At 42.4% G+C, this 17,567-nt stretch overlaps 1 protein-coding gene across 3 annotated transcripts in view; it reads right to left on the reverse strand.

Moving 5' to 3' along the window:
* siah1 (siah E3 ubiquitin protein ligase 1) overlaps positions 1-17,567 on the reverse strand; it is a 24,313-nt gene extending 6,746 nt beyond the window's left edge. Inside the window, exons 1-3 of one of the 3 annotated variants that reach the window (XM_017691379.2) lie at positions 17,407-17,567; positions 10,551-10,701; positions 3,516-3,572 (exon numbers count right to left, since the gene is read on the reverse strand). In XM_017691379.2, the coding sequence (XP_017546868.1) occupies positions 3,516-3,525 (10 nt within the window). In that variant the 5' untranslated portion in view covers positions 3,526-3,572; positions 10,551-10,701; positions 17,407-17,567. Of the gene's footprint in view, positions 1-3,515; positions 3,573-6,144; positions 7,000-10,550; positions 10,702-17,406 lie in introns of those variants that run through there. The other 2 variants (XM_017691370.2, XM_017691360.2) reach the window with 2 other exon arrangements.

Consider the following 17,567-nt stretch of genomic DNA (forward strand, 5'->3'; position numbering starts at 1 on the left):
AATACTGCACTGTTTGGTTTGGCTTAAGCGACAGATGGACTGACGCATGTCTTTTAGTGAGCACGACGACGGGCCTAAACACACTGGCTGGTTGAAGGGTGGGCTTGGGAGCGCACACAGCCGAAGTACTGTCTGGTTTAAAGTTAACGGAGACGGAAAAACACTTAAGAGGATTTTTTTAGATAAAAAAAAAAAAAAGTTCTCCTCCGACACACTCTGGCATGAAAGACAATTCATAGCTGATTCTATGATTGCAGGCTGGCAGGGCCCTGAGGAAACAAAGCAGCCCCAAACCATAACATCTCCACTACCATGCTTGTCCTTATCAAATGTGGTCTTTGGTTTTCACCATTGCTTCTGGTATACGGCCATGCAACTCCATCTTTGACTGGTCTGTCCACAACACATTGTTCCTTGTCCTTGCCTAGATATTCATTAGCAAACTTCAGCCTAGCTCTGATGTTCTACAGCTCCCATGTAGGTCAAATTTGTGCAGTCTTTTTCTAAAGGTAGATGCGGTAGATCGGGTACAACGGATTTCAATTTGATACATCTGAAATAGTGATTTTATATTATATTATATATTTTTTTTGCATATTGCTTTACTGTTTATTTCACATAATGGATGAGAAAAATGTTGATTGTGTCACTTGTTAACTTCATCTCTCATCTCTCTAAATGTATTGGATGTGCTTTGGAACGTCAGCAGAAAAAAAAAAAATGAAACCAATAAATAATAATAATAAAAAAAAAAAATAAAAATAAAAAAAAAACCCAAACAACAACACACCACACACACCACCACAAGCTAGATGACGGAAAGGTAGTGTAGAGCTGCTAAGTGAACTCTAACCAGCAGAGAAATTTCATCTGATTTTTGTCTACGGCCGGTATACAGGTTTTCTTCCCTGTATAGACCAGGTGTCCCAGTGGTTAGTTAAATTCTGAAACCGCCGAGCGGGGAGCGCCGTCAACACACACGTCACCACAAATCCACAGCAGAAGTAGTTCATGAACACTAGGGCTTGCAGTAATGTTTATTATAATGATAGATGTAGGTCTCAAATGTTTGTTTACATTTTCCTTATAACAGTTAAGCATATAGACTAAAACATAATAGAAAGTATTTTTTTTAACTAGAAAATATCAAGCTATTTATTTTTACATACCACCCAGGCCTAGTGACCACTATCTTGAACTGTAGAAGTAGTTATTTCAGGAACTGTCCCCAGTTTGCATGACTCATAACTACAAGGCAATACCATTAAGACTGTGTCCGTATCTCCAGAAGACATTCTTGGTTCCTTTATTTTGGTTTATTCTATTAAAAGCAGTCAGTGGGTCAAATTCTCTGAAAAATTGGGTGACCTTTGATGGTTCAAATGTAAAACACAGAAATATAATTAATGAAGTCTATGCCATAGTCTGTTTATCCAGAGGTATAGATGCATATACAACTGTACAAGTAAATCTCCAATGTGACGCATACTGTGAGGATCCTGATCAGCTTCTAATGTTCAAGATGAGTCTTCTGCAACTGTTTTTATGAATCATTTACATTATCCAACAATCGACTGTGGTAAAAATAAGAATTAACGCAAGCCAAAGTTTAAGTCTTGGCACGTCAAGGCCGCATGACATATAGCAGTATGTAGCATATAGTTTTTGGTGGTCACTCGGTCTTAAGAAAAGCATTTGAAGTGTTCGAGTTTGTTTAAAAGTAAAGTTGCATTATCTGCCGAGATGCACTCTCTGTGTAAAAATAGAGCTGTTTGAGAAACAAAAGGCTCGTCACACCTCTTATTCCAGGAAAGAGCAGTGCTGAACTGCTGCGCAAGTGGAAAGCCTGGACCCCATCACATAACGCAGGAAATCCTGTATCCCCAGAGGAAGTGGCTTGAGCGGCCCTAATGTCAGCTCCTCTAATGGAATTACAACCATGGGGAGAGGCAAAGACGCCCAAACTCCCAATAATAAGCATAAGCTTGGAAACTGTAGGGGGTGTTCATGATATTTGGTAGATATAACATCTACAAGCACAGGATTTTCCTTCATCTAGCAATGCAAAAAGAAAATAACTATCACTAAAGAAACAAGTTCGTTTAAAAATACGCGCTGCATTAGTGCACGCCCACAAAAACCATGCGTCACACTGAAGCCATAGACTACATAGCAGGTTTGCCTATGAACCTAAAATCGAGTGAGCTAATAAGGTAAGACAGAAAAGCATTAAACATTTGTGGTGCGAGTTCTTGTATCTATAGTAGCAGAGGCTGAAGGATTCATTGTTTTTATATCAAAAATCACAATTTTCAAGTATAAATTTTCAAATCCCAGGAGACCCATTTCATATTATATCCAACATTATCTACACTGTTGCCATGGCAAGTTTAAAGTGAGGGATTTCCAACCTAGTAACACTTGCGAACGCTTGTAAACTGCCTGTAGATTAATCAGACCCGTCAAAAGCAACCAAACACCCATGTGCTGTGTACACCACAACCACACTTAGCTGGCACTCTAGTATTCAAGCCTGAAGCCAGCGTTTAGGAAAAAAAATGCATATGCTGGTCTTCTTAGTCAAGCATACATTCCCAGAGATTAACAGAGAAAATAGCCGCAATTTAAACCGTAGTCACGATATATGCAAGAAAAAATGTTGCTATTAGATCCGCAAATCGTTCAGCTCTAGTAGGCGTCTAATAATAAAAAAGCCTCGTGTGGCCCATTTCATGTCACTTCACCATTCTGTATGTTATGCATGAAACTTGGGTCAGGGGGCATTAGATGAGCAGGTGTCTACAAGCTTTTGGACATACTGAGGTGCATTTACTTAATCAGGAGCGAAGTTTGGATTTCCTTGTTTTTGGTGGGGTCAGTGTTCTGCCATGCTCTGTATTATTATCTACTCTATCAACAATGCCTGTGCACACGTTCTTCAGTTGTAATCATGTGCTCTTTCTGTCTACAAGGAAGCGGTAGGTCTGGACAGCTTTTTGACCATTACTATACTGTGCTTTGGAAATAAGCTGCCAGCATAGGAAATTCTGCCAGGTTCAGACAGGCATTCAGGAGACAGGGCACTGGTGGCGGATAAGGAGTTTGAAAAGAGAGATAAGAGAGTGGTAAACAGTGGCATCGTGCACTGAAGGTTAGCTCTGGCAAAGGCAGGTTGCAACAGGACACCACCTCACCTCTCCATATACAGAGCCCTGAGTCTGATAGCAGAGATATACCCTAGATGGTAACGAAAGGGGGGGTTACAGGGCCAGCTCCGGGTGAAGGACACATGCTTCCATGACCTTGCCCCCTCCTCCATCGTCCCAATTTCTCACTCCAAGGGACACCCTGACGTTCTCCCAGATTCATTTTCAAAACACATTAAAACAACCCTTAAAAGCTTAAAACAATTAATAAAAACACATCCTGCATTAAGAAAACCTGCAAGTCATTACGAGGATCTGGGCTTCCTTGAATTTTCCAAAAGCAAAACACAAACTATACTAAGAACTTGCCTTCGTCCATATGATTCCCAAGTAAGGCGATCTTCTTCTCTTGAAATGTGTGGACCTCTGGAAAGAAAGTGAGACAAAAAACAGAAATTAAATTAAATTTTAAAAACAAAAACAAGCAAGCAAAACACTCACGGAGCTCATACAAATTTGCGGTTGGACAAGGTATCTTTCAAACGAGACTGGCTTTACCTGAAAGTTGAAACGCACTTCAAATCAATCAACTTATACATGACAAGTTATGAGCACACAGGCAAAGCGCAACCACCACTGTTCCCAAAGCTGTTACGACAAAATTAGGCAAAATCTGAAAGACAATTTATTACCTATGAAAAAAGTTTGATTTTTTTTTTTTTTTTTATTGACCAAACTAGTTGTTTTACCCCGTCCGCTCCTTTGTGTATCTAAAGCTGTGAGAACTACACCCACACCCTCCCCTCGTGGCCTTAACACTAATGCATACTGCGATATGGGCCAGGCCTCACATCGATTTCTCCACATTTGACCACTTTAGACCAGCGCCCAGCTTTAATATTTTAACAGATATGAACAGAATATTGATAGATCAAAAGTTTCAGCACTTTAAGAGCTCCAAAAAAAACTTGCTGATGATGAATGCGCAAAATTAAAATGACCTCAAGCCTACAAGAAAAAGAAAGTCTAGCCCTGAACTACATTAACACGGCATATAAATCGAGCCTTTTTTCTCTGGTGATTGGCACTGCAGCTGCGTGCTCAAGAAGAGATCTCCTTTTTCTTCGCGCACAGCATCGCATAAAACAAAGACCGAGTGTGAAATATATTCAAATATATTTGGACATGAATATCAGCGTAAAAACACACACTTGAAACATCTTAGCAACATGTACAGTGATAAAAAACCAGATAGAGGCCAGTATGGAAACAGTGAAATCCAGTCCTGACGTTAAACAGGGAGTTGAGCTAAGTGCACTGTGCGGTTCAGAGAGAAGCATGCGATACTCCAGTCCAGTCTGAGTCAGCGTTGCCTGGGTGGGCAGGCGTGTCCTGGCCTGTTCTGACTGTACAGCCTGACAAGACAGTTTACTATTAAACACGTTTACTGTTACTACTTAAAACACACATTTACAAACATGCTATGGAGGAATAAAGGATGAGAATGCCACTGACATAAGCCTAGACCTGGAGAACATTCAGGGTACCTCTCTTCCTACCCAAACACACAAAGACACAGACACACACCCCTTAAAGCCACTTCGCCTTCTGGGTCGCAGGGGGTGCTGGAGCCTATCCCAGCTGTCATTGAGCGAAAGGCGGGATACACCCTGGACAGGTCGCCAGTCCATCACAGGGCCACACAAAAACAGACATTGCCTATTGCTGTGTGCTCCCGGCTGTTTCACATTTTAGCCACTAAAAATGCAGAGCATGTGGCCCAAGTGAGGCGCCCTGCCTTGGAGATGTTCATCCTTTTTAACAAAACTGTTTGGTCTGGCACAAAGCTACCTGCATCAAATCAGACTCTGTCAAATTTGTTGACAGTAACTATCGCAAGAGCTGCTGTGATGATGTGGTGTCTGTGGTGATTCCCCCCTCCCCACCCGCCCCCCCCTTCCCCTTTGGTAACATTGCTCTGTGAAATAAGGTCTTACATAAAATATAGCATTAAATAAGTTGACATTATACCGACACACTATCACTGTAGCAACTAAAACACGTTACCTAGAGGACGTCAGGGCGGATCAGCTCGGGGGGTGGGAGGGGGTGCACAATAAAAACGTTCTCAACAATGTAAAGCTTGCAATAAATATTTCCCTTTTCAAAACAACACCTGACTGTTTTTTGGTATTAAAGCATGCTTGTTAATTGAAAATACAAGGTACTGTCATATGCAAATTTGGACAAATGACAAGTTTTGATTTTCTAAGTGATTAGTTACACTTCTACACACTTCTGCAAGTTTAATGTGCTTATTGTAATTACTGTTTATTTGATTAATTTAACAGAACTGGGGGAAAAAAAGTGGTCTGTGTAAAAGCGTCGGCATAAATGCTAGGCTTTATTCCCCCCCCCCTCAGTATTTTACATCCAGCAAATAAACAAATTGTGCACTAAAAGTTGGAGAAAAATGAATAAGACACCTAATTAGACTGAGCGCATTACAGTTTTACATACAAATGTCAAATTAACAGCGTTTCTATAACTATGGTTAAAATTCTTAGTCAAATTGGTCACTGTCTTTATAACTGCCTACCCCACATTCACACAATATAAAACAGAGAGGACCAACTACAAAATAAGTAAATAAATAAATAAAAATGAGCGAGCTCGGGTCAGAGACGACAGGAATCATAAGGCAAACGGTTTAAACGCAGACGAGTGTTTTCTCAAAAGAGAAAACTTCCCTGCTTTGTCCTCTAAAGCGTCTGTGTCTCCTGTAAGTGTGCGCACACACAGGCCAACCATTGTGGAATTTAAACAGAGGTCAGAAGCGGATAAAGCTTGAGAGAGAGTTTTCACCCCATTCACATCCAAACACAAAGCCCACGTCTGGGGCGTGGGGGGTGCACGACAGACACGTGAACCGACAACATTCCATACAAGCTCTGTGACGCAGGTGGAGATATAGGAGTATGTAGTGGGCTTTTATTACCTTTAGGCTTGCTGGCTGTTCGGGCAGCTATGCACGTGAAGAGCTTGAGCACCCCCTTCCATGAGTACACGGGCTGCAGCCTAACTGTGGGCGACATGGGGAGCAGAGGAACTCTTCATTGCGCTTTTTCCATAGAAACAAAACAGCCCATAACAGAGGGCCCCTTCAGTCTGGTCTCTGAACTGCGCTCTCCCTCTCTCCCTCCCTCCCTCTCTCGCTCTCTCTCTCTCTCTCTCTCAACCCTAGGCCAGATGAAAATACCGCTCCAGTGGTTCTTGTACGTCCACTCCCAAACACCTCCTGGACATGAAGGTCAAAGGATGGACATAGGCCTGGCCACTTAGAGGCACACACACACAAAATCCTGTGACTGTTCACCAAAAAAAATCCTCTTTAGAACGCAGCCCAGGAAAAAGCACAAGAAGGGGTGGAGAACCGCAAAGATTAACGCAAAAACAGAAGAAGGAAAAAAAAAAAAAAAGGCACTGTAATCCAGGAATGTTACACAAGTGTATCCAGCTTCTGACTGCCTGGCAGGAAGCTTGAGAGGGAGCCCAAGGAGAGAGGGAGAGAAAGGGAAAGAGAGAGGAAGAGAGAAAAACAACAACAGAGAGGAGAGTTTCCCCCCCTTTTCTAAAAGCACATTCCAGCACCAGTGTGAGGGATCACTTCCAGGGCCTGCCCAGGTATCCAGCGAGAACTCCAGAGGAGAGACAAGGAGAACAAGTCTGCTGAGGCCGAGTCAGGCAAACTCTCAGCAGAGAAAAAGCGAGAAAGAACGCGGAGTCCTGCCCGCCTGCACTTTCGCCACTGCAGCCTGTGGGTTGAGGAGTCGAATGACAAGCTGAAGTCGGCATGCTCCCTCACTCTCCCTGTGTGTGCCTCTCTCTCTCTCTCTCTGAAGAGAAGGAGGAGAGGGCCCTGCTCCTGGGCCTGGCTCGTGTCAGATTACACACCGCTCCACCTCCTCCAAGCATGCGGCTCAGACAAAGAGACCTTACAATATAGCAGCGCTACACCAAAACCTACAGAAGAGGGCACAGCAGGAAAGCGGTAAAGAGACGGCGAGGAAACAGCTGTGCCTACTTATAATTAGCAAAACAAAAACTTCAACATGGACGGTCATGTAATAAGAATGTTTACAGGCCTGCCACAGAAAATTAATTCTCAGGAGATACGGTGCTGTGCTATTCATTTTTATTAGCATAAAAAAAACAAAACAAAATATATTTAACAGAAAATTACACAGAAGCCTGTAGCGTCTCATTTTTCAGTATTTAGGGTGTCCAGGCATTGCCTTAAAAAAAAGTAATAATAAAATAAAATAAAATAAAATAAAAATAAAAAAAATAAAAAAGCAGCTTTCGTTCTTTCTGGAAGCCTTGATCTCAATTCTTCAAAGAAATCTGCAAGAATATATTTATTTAGAAGTTGGTAGCATTTGCTGATTCGCATGTTCTGTTCCTTTGCTCAGTGACATCTCTGACAGCTACACATCCTTTCAGACTCACATAGCCAGTCATCCCACAGTGGAAGGAAGGACACAAACACCTGTGGACCTGTGCTTTATGCATTTCATGTACTGTTTATCTGATGGTAACAGTCTTGGTGGTCTATCAGGTTTTGCACGTTGTCAGAAGGCTTATTTCCTTTTCTCCAGTTTCGGTAACTCCAGTTTTTCCATTTGTTTTCCTTCGATAAGTGGATTATCCCCCTCCCTATGCAAGTGGATTATTTAATAGCTAATCTCCTGAAATATGAATAACTCATATGGCTGTTTTGACTGGATACTAAATAAATGAAACCGGTCTGACTTCTGCAGTCCTACGTGTCTTACAGAGCTAATGTTGTGCTCAGCTCAAGAAGCATTTATACAAAAGGAAGTTTAAAAAAAAAAAAAAAAAAGGAGCAACTTCAAATCACTGGTACTTGTTTGCCACAGCACACATGGCCCTTCATTCCCACTAAGCCAAACCTGCCGACTTTACTTCCCAATCTGCCCAATGTCACAACTCAGCCCTTCATTCCCACTAAGCCCAACCTGCCCAATGTCTCAACATCACCCAAAATACACCACTAGCACTCTCCACTCAGACACACTTTCTGATTTCCACAAAAAGACTTGACCTTTCTGCTTCTGGAGCTTTCGTTAATGCCACAGATGACACAGAGTAGACGACACTACAAGGTACCAATTGTCTCATATGACCTTTGAGCCCACTGATGCTGTCATAACACCTGAGAGATGGTACCCCAAGCCCACCTTTTATCTGCTAAAGCTTATATGCATCTTACTGAACCTCCTCATTAACATATTGCCTTCACAAATGCAGTGTGAGATTATTTCGACAAAAATGGCCAGTATGAATGCTTTACTGCTGGGAGAAAGAATCCCCTCACTGTTCTAAACCACCCGCTGAGCACCAGAGACAACAACGTCGCTTCGGCCCCATCAGTGACCCCAGTGATACTGCAAACCTGACAACGCATCGCACCCCCTTGAAAAGACAGTGACCATGTGATTACCCTCTCTGTTTCAAGTTTCACCTTTACAAAGAGCAGAAGCCACGACATCTGGGTCATAAAGACTCCCCACTCAGGCCAGGCTTGAGGGACAAAAGCCATGAAACCACCTCATATACAAACAAGATTTGTAGGCAAGAGGAGAATTTATTCTTCAGAAAAAAATTACTCATGCAGGAGGCGGTTTCACTGGTCAGTTATCCAACATCAGATCTGTATCCAAGATAAACATGGGCCCTGTTCGATTGAGAGCTTGACTCATAGAAGACTCACTGTTTCATCAATGAAACAAAACCGTCACAACCAAAGTTTACTAGCAGGCTGAACAAGTTCCAACTGCAGCAACATATTTAAGGTCAAGGCCAGAAGAATACAAAAACAGTACACAAAACATTGGTATTACAGGTCTCTCCGGCAGCTAGGATTAAAGAAAACCAACAGTAAGACGGGGCTGAAAGATCACTTTTAGATTGGAATAACATTTCTTAAATTGCAAGAGTTCAAATGTTCATCAGAGTCTACAACAACGCCGTCCTTTCAAGTTTTAAATGAGTAAACTGAACCTTATAGCACAGAGCTTGTGAGTTGCCTGTAGAGCAGTTAGACCAATATATAATATAATAATAATAATAATAATAATAATAATAATAATAATAAAAATCACTGGTGAGAAAAATCACAATTATACATTTTCCCCAAATCTTTCAGCCCTGCTGGAAGACAAGCCATCAATACTCCTCACTGTTCATATATGCCTAGATTAGGTTAAATATGCAAACTGAAATAACAGAGAAACTGTACCTCCACCACAAAACCATAGGTTGTAATTGATGTTTCAATACCCAAGAAATCACCAATATCGGTCACAGACAACAGCAAGTTATTTCATCTCAAATCAAAGCATCAAGCTGTACCTGTAAACAAAAAAAGGGCAAAAGGCACAGGCCAGCATTTCCATCTAGATGAGAGATCTCAACATTTACATGGAGCCTTTCGAGATCTTTGCAGAAGCAGGATGCAAAACAGGTTCCCAGTGGAAAGTTATTTAAATAATCACTACTGGGGAACACGCCTTGGTGACACAGCAAACACTTCCACGTGAAAGACAGTGACCAATGCCATTGTTCGAGTGACAGAGGCTGTGACCCTAGCAGTCAAAACAGATGGCCTTTCCCTGCTCTTATACAACAGGGAACGCAAAAAATCCTTTCACAACCTTACAAAACTTGTTAGTTACATCAACGTGCTCAACAGGCCAACACATGCAGTATTATCCAAAAATGCAAATTAGGGTTACTCTTAACGATTCTCGAGTAATCAACGCAGATCTATACATCACTATCACAAACTCAATTCATTTTCATAACAAAAGAGCTATAGAATAATAACTATTTCAAATTAAACTAAGTTTAAGCCTAGACTAAATACATTTCAATGGCCAATCACCAGTTATGCTATAATCTGGTTCAAAACTAGGCTTAATCCATGTCTGAGGAAGTTTAAACTTCGCTGCCATCTATACACAGAATGTCTCTCATGAAGCACGAACATGGGCTTATATAATAAGGTTTTAGTTACATCCTCAAGGCAAAAACAATGATGTAGCACAGACTAATACCAATAACAGGAAGGCGTGTATTATTCAGGCATCTATAATTGCCACACAAATTCATTGTCTGTTTATTGTAGGCAAATACTACAGTGCAGAAGTCTAAAGAGGCCACACAGTTTTCTTGCTTCCTTGAAAACAAGCCAGAAGCTAGAAATTTTGCTGCTGCCATAAAGACATGACGTTCAGAACATGAGCTGTCTGAACTCCGTACTCCACCACAGGGCAGCGTAGATAGAGCCTGTGCTCTTATGGTATGATTAGAGTTCCTTACCCGTTTAGTCCATAGAAGGAAGCATGGAATACAACCACTGGATAAAGACGACCACAGTGTAGCGTTTAGTTCACAGGCTTTCGCATCACTTCGCTTAGCACACGTCTCCACCTCACTGCCATCAAGCTTAGTTACTCAACATACTGGAGGGCTATGAAGAAAACAATACAGATCATACGTGGTTGAGAAAAACTCTTAAAAGGAACACATTTACATTTATGATCTGCTCCTCTCATTACAGTTACAGGACTGGCTGTAATAATTATAAAATATGAAATTATGAAAATGAGCGTTGTGATTTGCCAGGCGCTGCTGCTTCTTTTGGGGTTTTTTTGGAGGCTAGACGCTGCTGCCTCGTTAGACTGGAGTACTGCACGTGCACAACTGAACTCGAGGCGTCACAACCCTTTCACAAGTGTCAAATCATACCAACGTACTTTCATGTCAAAATGCACAAAACACTTACAATTGGCAGGTCTGCATATGGTGGTTGGTTAGTGTAGTGGAACAAGTCTGGGGTTCAATCCCCGACCAGGGCAAGCACCCTACACTATGCCAATAAGGGTCCTTGGGCAAGACTCCTAACACCACCTTGGCCTCCCTGTGTAAAATGATCAAATTGTAAGTCGCTCAGGATAAGAGCGTCAGCCAAATGCCATAAATGTAACGTATAAATGTAAATGTATCAGATAACCAACTTGCTAGGCTAATAATGTTAGTTGAGGTGAAAACAGATGATTAGATTGAGACTTAAACACCAGACCATCAAATACTACAGGTTTGTGCTCCGAGTCGGGGTCCAAGCACAGTAACAGTAAGAAGCTGAGCAGACTAACCACCTCTGATCCATCTCCCAACACTTCTGGCATGAAGGGCAGTTTATATCATTATATATATATATATATTTTTTTTTTTTTTTTTGGTGGGGGTATTTTTGAAAAACGCCTTGCAAATTCAAATAACATTTGACCGACATGCTTTACCCTACTTTTAATTGAGCTGCTACGCTGTACAGTTTTGCTCTCCTCCCATGATAAAATGTAAGAAATACCCAAAAACGATGAATCGAATACAGGCTCCTCATTGGCTAACCAAGTACTCCAGCAACCTGAACATATCCATTTCCTATTAGTAACAATTAAAAACGGGTTAACTTCTAAATCGACCACTGAATTCATATTACAGAGTAAAAAGCACGACATTTCAGGCAAACATGACAGTTTTTAAACGTCTACACCAGTAGGACATCACTACTTACAGAGCCAGCTAAAGAAAACTACGTCTACACTACGGGAGCTATAATATTTAAATGAAGTTATAAGAACCAGTCTACGCACTAAATAACATCAGTGCAGTGAGTTTACAACTTAAGTGTGCTTTTGCATTATAAATAGTGTTTAACCACTTGGAGGGGGTCTGACACCCAACTCAACTGCAGTCTGACAAAGAAATCGGACCTTTCCTCTACGCAGACACACAGGACCAGATGAAGCAGAACAGACTCAACTATGCAGTTCATTAGAGAGTCCATCCCATCTATTACCTCCTCCTCATCTTTAAGATATCCTTACCATGGAGAGCCCATTAGTGCCCCATCTGGCAACATGATACATGCAGAGAGAGCAGCACTCAGTCTGCTAAGATAACCTGCAGTTGAAACCATTAGCTGACCCATGCAGTGAGCCATGTCATGTGACCAGGCAGGGTGTCAGGATGTGCATCTCTCTCTGACCTCTCAGTCACTGTATGCATGTTCGCAAGCAAAGCCCACTCTCCATGATTTGTGATGAAACGGGGGAAAAAGTCTCTCAGGCCTCAAGATCAGATCAATCAATGGTATCAACTTTATTTGTGCATTTAGCTTGAAAAATGCACAGTATGAACACTGGCTGCAGAGAGGCATCCCAGGCACGGGGCAGGCACGTAGGTGGATGAGTGCAGAGTAAACAACTGACAACAACAGTAGTTATGTTGACCACTTCAATGTGTGGTGAAAAAGCCTTGCATATTGCAGAAATCAGGCAATAACATTGACACATAAAGGCAGATTGGAAGAAAAGAAATACAGGTATGAGAACAAACTGGCTTAATTAAAAAATATATATATATTAATATATTTTTTATATTAAGCCAGTTTTCTTGAAAAGTCTCTCTCTCTCTCTCCCCATCTCTCTCTCTCCATCTCTCTCTCTCCATCTCTCTCTCTCCATCTCTCTCTCTCCATCTCTCTCTCTCCATCTCTCTCTCCATCTCTCTCTCCATCTCTCTCTCCATCTCTCTCTCCATCTCTCTCTCCATCTCTCTCTCCATCTCTCTCTCCATCTCTCGGCTGATGCCAACACCTAATATTTCTCCATGTACTATAATCTGCCAATGCCAATATATAGGCTACACACTGATCTAATGCAAAAATTGTGGCTACCTGGATTAGCACCGTTAAGAAATAATCTGCATTTCCTTAAGGTTACAAATGCAGCACCATAAATAAAAACACACATTTCACCACAGTGGACTAGCACCACCTAAACGTCCTACTCTCACGGAGTGAAGTGCACAGGTACTCGATGACTCAGCTAACCATTCCCGGTGCCCGTGTTTGAACACTTAAATCACTATTTGGGTAATCCCTGCATTTCATCCCAGAAGGAGAGAAAAACGTACAGATCCGCAATTCAGTGAAGCATCGACTTCGTTTTAACAGGTCTGTGAAAAGTGAAATTCTTGCATCATATTTTGGAGGGTGTTATATTTGTCTTTGCTACGCAAGTGCCTTAATGCAGGCTTGCTGCCAAGGGCGTGACTGAGAAGGGAGCAATAGTGCATTTATTGCCCAAAAAGCAAGGCTGATGTTGGGTTCAGAAGCAGTTATAATAAGTTAAATATTTCTCTGACAAAGGAACATGTTAGTACATCATCCACTGAAAAGGAATGACCTGAAGAAAATGAAGAGTCTTCATCAGCATCCAGTGTCGTACCAGTCAGCTGTAGTTCATTCTATTAGTAAACCTTATGGCTTTCATTCGACACGAATCTAACAATTTCCCTTCAGTACTTTTGGAAAACAAAACACCATCTTTGTTTCTGTATTCACTGCCACAGACATGATTCTAGCATCACTGCGCATCCCTAGAATTTAGCGTTGATTTTTATCCCAGAAAACTGGAAGATGCCTTGAACACATCAAGGTAAAAAGCAGAATCATTGCCTTGTTCAGGCAAGAACAAAGTTTAAGTACACTGCAAATTGTTTTTGATGCAAAGTGCAAAAAACTATTTCTACTCAATAACAAGATCTCATTTTATAGCCCAATTCTGCACATCACATAAGACCATTAGTATTCGAGCCACCCCTGTACAAATCAACCAATGCAGCAGCAGCACACTACACTATGGTGAAGAAACTGATGGGTGGAATGAGAAGACCCTCCTACCTCAAACACACAATCAAAGTCCTCATCTGTTACACTAGAACAGATGGTCAACTAGCATTGTGATCACTGTAGTGATTATACAGTCGTGGGCTGGTGGTTAGGGAACCGGCCCTGTGACCGGAAGGTCGCCGGTTTGATCCCCAGCACCAACGGTACATGACTGAGGCGTCCTTGAGCAAGACACCTAACCCCCAATTGCTCCCCGGGCGCTGCGGATAGGGCTGCCCACCGCTCTGGACAAGTGTGCTCACTGCCCCCTAGTGTGTATGTGGTGTTTCACTGCCCAGATGGGTTAAATGCGGAGGTGAAATTTCCCCGTTGTGGGACTAATAAGGGTCACTTAATCTTAATTATCCAGGAAGCAAACTGGTGAGTGTGTGGAAACAGTGTGTGTGTGTGTGAGACAGAAAGAGATGCAACTGAGGGAACTAATAAGCGAGCAAAAGAAACAGTGCTCTACACTCATGTCTCAGAAGTTGTAAAAAGACTCAGATTATCGTATCATTACCCAGAAGCTGGCGAGTAATCACTCTACAGCTCCCTCCATTCAAAAGGCCCAGCTGTCATTTTGGCAAGGGGACACCAAGTGTGCCTAGCTTGGTATGTGCAGCTGTCAGTGAGACTGCAGAAAGCAGAGGGTCAGACTGAACACATGAACTAGTTAACCAGCACTACATGGTATAAAATGACTTGGCTGAGCTGGCCAAATAATCCAATTTGCATGACCATCACAAGCAAGGCCAGGCTGGCATCCCAGAATCAATACGACTCAATCACTTGCTCTACAAGAGAACAGCTGCTATGCGAACAGACGACACAGAGGAGCTGGGTTTGTTTGCAGCCCATCTGGAATAGTACGATGGCAATCACGACCGCTACTACCACCACCATGAAATTATAAGAACAGTAACACGGATAAAACTATACAACCAACTGATAACACAGTAACAGTCATTATGACTGCACTTTTAAATCATTTTGTCTTTAAAACACAAGCATAAAAAAAACACTTTCACAAACTCAAATTCAACAGATTCTGACTCAGTGTTATATTTAAAAAACAAACAAAACAGAGTCTTATTACTGAAGCAGCTGGAGCAAAGGATCGCTGAAATCCCAATATTAAAATGAATGCTAAACTGGGTCTGGTGAAGTTAATATAAGGCCTCCAACCCTTGTTAAAGTGGTCTGTATTAGACTGTAGTACAAAGGTAAACTCTCCAGTGGAATTAATTCTCTTAATATCTTATGCCAACCACTCACAGCTGGAATCTCCTCAGTAATCCACTGTAATCCATATTCCTCCTTACAGTAAAGGTAAGCATGTTGTATAACCTTCTTTCATTCGGTGAAGTTACTTCCTTACTGGGGGTTCCCAAAAAAACAAAAAAAGGATTTAAATCAACTTCTATATCAAAGAGGTTCCCAATTTCTTGAACCATCTTAGCCCAATATTCCTATCATTATGACTACAATGCTGAAAAGGTGGCTCTTCAAAAGGTTCTTTAGTAAAGGAAATGGTTCCATTTAAAAAGTACAAGTTCTATACAGAACCACTTCAGGCTTTAAAAGATCTCTGCACGGTGAAATGGCTCTTTAGATGCAAACCGTGTTTTATATCATGCCATATAGAACCTTTAAAAAATGTCACAGGTTCTATGTAGCACTAATGGTTCTATAGAGCACCAAAAACGCTCTATGAGGTGAAACTTGTAACAGTAGCAGAACCTTTTTTTGGTGCTATACAGATTCATATACAGCACATTCTCCATCAACCTGAAGAGCCATTTCACCATGCAAAGACCCAGCCTGAAATGGGTCTATATGGAACTTAGGGTTCTATATAGAACCATTTCCATTACTGAAGCACCCTTGAAGAACCATTTTTGAGAGTGCAGTGCATCACCACCAGCATTACTGTTATTAATACTGTGCTGCCGCCTGGATGGAGGCTAATTAAGATGGTACAATGACTGAACGTGCAACAATTGTGAATCCTCCAGAGTGACTAATGTCTCAAACCTCATGCTCCCAGGTTAACGCGCCCCAGGAACGGTGTACGAAGTGTCCATAGCCGCCTTATGCAACTGACCAGCGCGACTGGGTTATAAGAGCATTTTTCAGTTCAGAGTAAAAACGCAGAGCAACATCGCCGTTGAACGCGATGTTAATCTGGAGGTCGCAGGTAAACATCACCGCGGACAGCAGGTTGGTAGTCGCTAGGGCTACTTCACCTGCGCCACCTTGGCATTGATTAAGCATCAGCAGGTAGTGATCAATGTAAGACCGCGTGTGGGCCATTCAAGCCCGACTGTGAAAGGACGTCGACAAACACGATCGATAAAAGGTGCATCTTTCTAAAATGCGATCGATGACTAAAGCGTCGCCCTCTAGTTAGGATGGGAGCGGAGCATCGCTCTGAACCGCAGCAGTTACCGTGTAAACAAAACACTCAATCCCACTGACAACGTCAGGTCACAGCACGCAGCCGAACACGCCTCTGAGGACTACCAAGCCAGGTTATAGTGATAGCAGCGAGCCTGTCATTCATAAATTAGTCACACTCCTCTTCTTATAGATAGCATTCATTTACTACAGCAAAGGGACGTGTACAGTGCGTGACAGTGAACCAACAACAGGTTAGAGATACGGTGTCACCTCTGGCATACACGAACATAACGTTACATTACATTACATTACATTACATCACAACAGACACACGGCGGCTGAAATAAACATCGCCGAGTTAGCTAATGATACACGTCGAGCTTGCTAGGCACACACAGCAACGGTTAAAGGCTTCAACGGACAGGCTGAGCTTTTCGCCTAAGACACTTCGGGCTTCTTATTCTGGTCACAGGGTCGTGAGCAGGGCTAGTGAGACAGACCATCAAGGCCGCAGCTCAAGGCAGCACGAACAGAACAGCCCATAGCCCCCCTACTATCCGCGTCGAGCACAGAGAGACAACGGAGAGATTATTATTTTTAAATCACACAGCTCATGCACATTTGGCTAGGCGTCCAAAAGAGAAAAGCTGGCTAACCCAGCTTAGATAAACTTGCGATTCGTACAGCTCGCTAGCCGCGTAGTTAGCCAGCTAAGCTAACGTAGCGGGATACAGGCGACTCAACGCAGCTAGCCGAGACCCGGTGCACACAAAGAGAATCCATACAGTCATTTAACTTACTCAAACCTATTCGTATCGGCATATACGGTCTGGACTGTAGCGAAGGACTGTACATAGCCAGCACCGCGGACGCTACAATGGCCAAATCAGCCTGCTCTGTTTACAAGCGATCCGCGTCAGGCTGGCTAACTAGCGGTAGCTAACCGTTGTTCGAAATACCAGGCTAACCTTGCCAGCTAGCCAGCTCAAACCAAGAAACAGCAGAATCACACCGCGTAAACACACATGTGGCACTTACCTCCAGATAAATATCCGTCTCTTAATAAAGAGCAAACCCCGAACGAATAATCCGCCCACGGTCAATCGGCTTTTAATCGTTAGGTCGTTTCAATCTCCACATTCGCAGCTTAGCTACAACGCAGACGCTGTCGCCGGCAGCCTCGGTCTCGCACACTGGGG

This window comes from Pygocentrus nattereri, chromosome 7, assembly GCF_015220715.1.
Source record: "Pygocentrus nattereri isolate fPygNat1 chromosome 7, fPygNat1.pri, whole genome shotgun sequence".
Taxonomy (NCBI): Eukaryota; Metazoa; Chordata; class Actinopteri; order Characiformes; family Serrasalmidae; genus Pygocentrus; species Pygocentrus nattereri.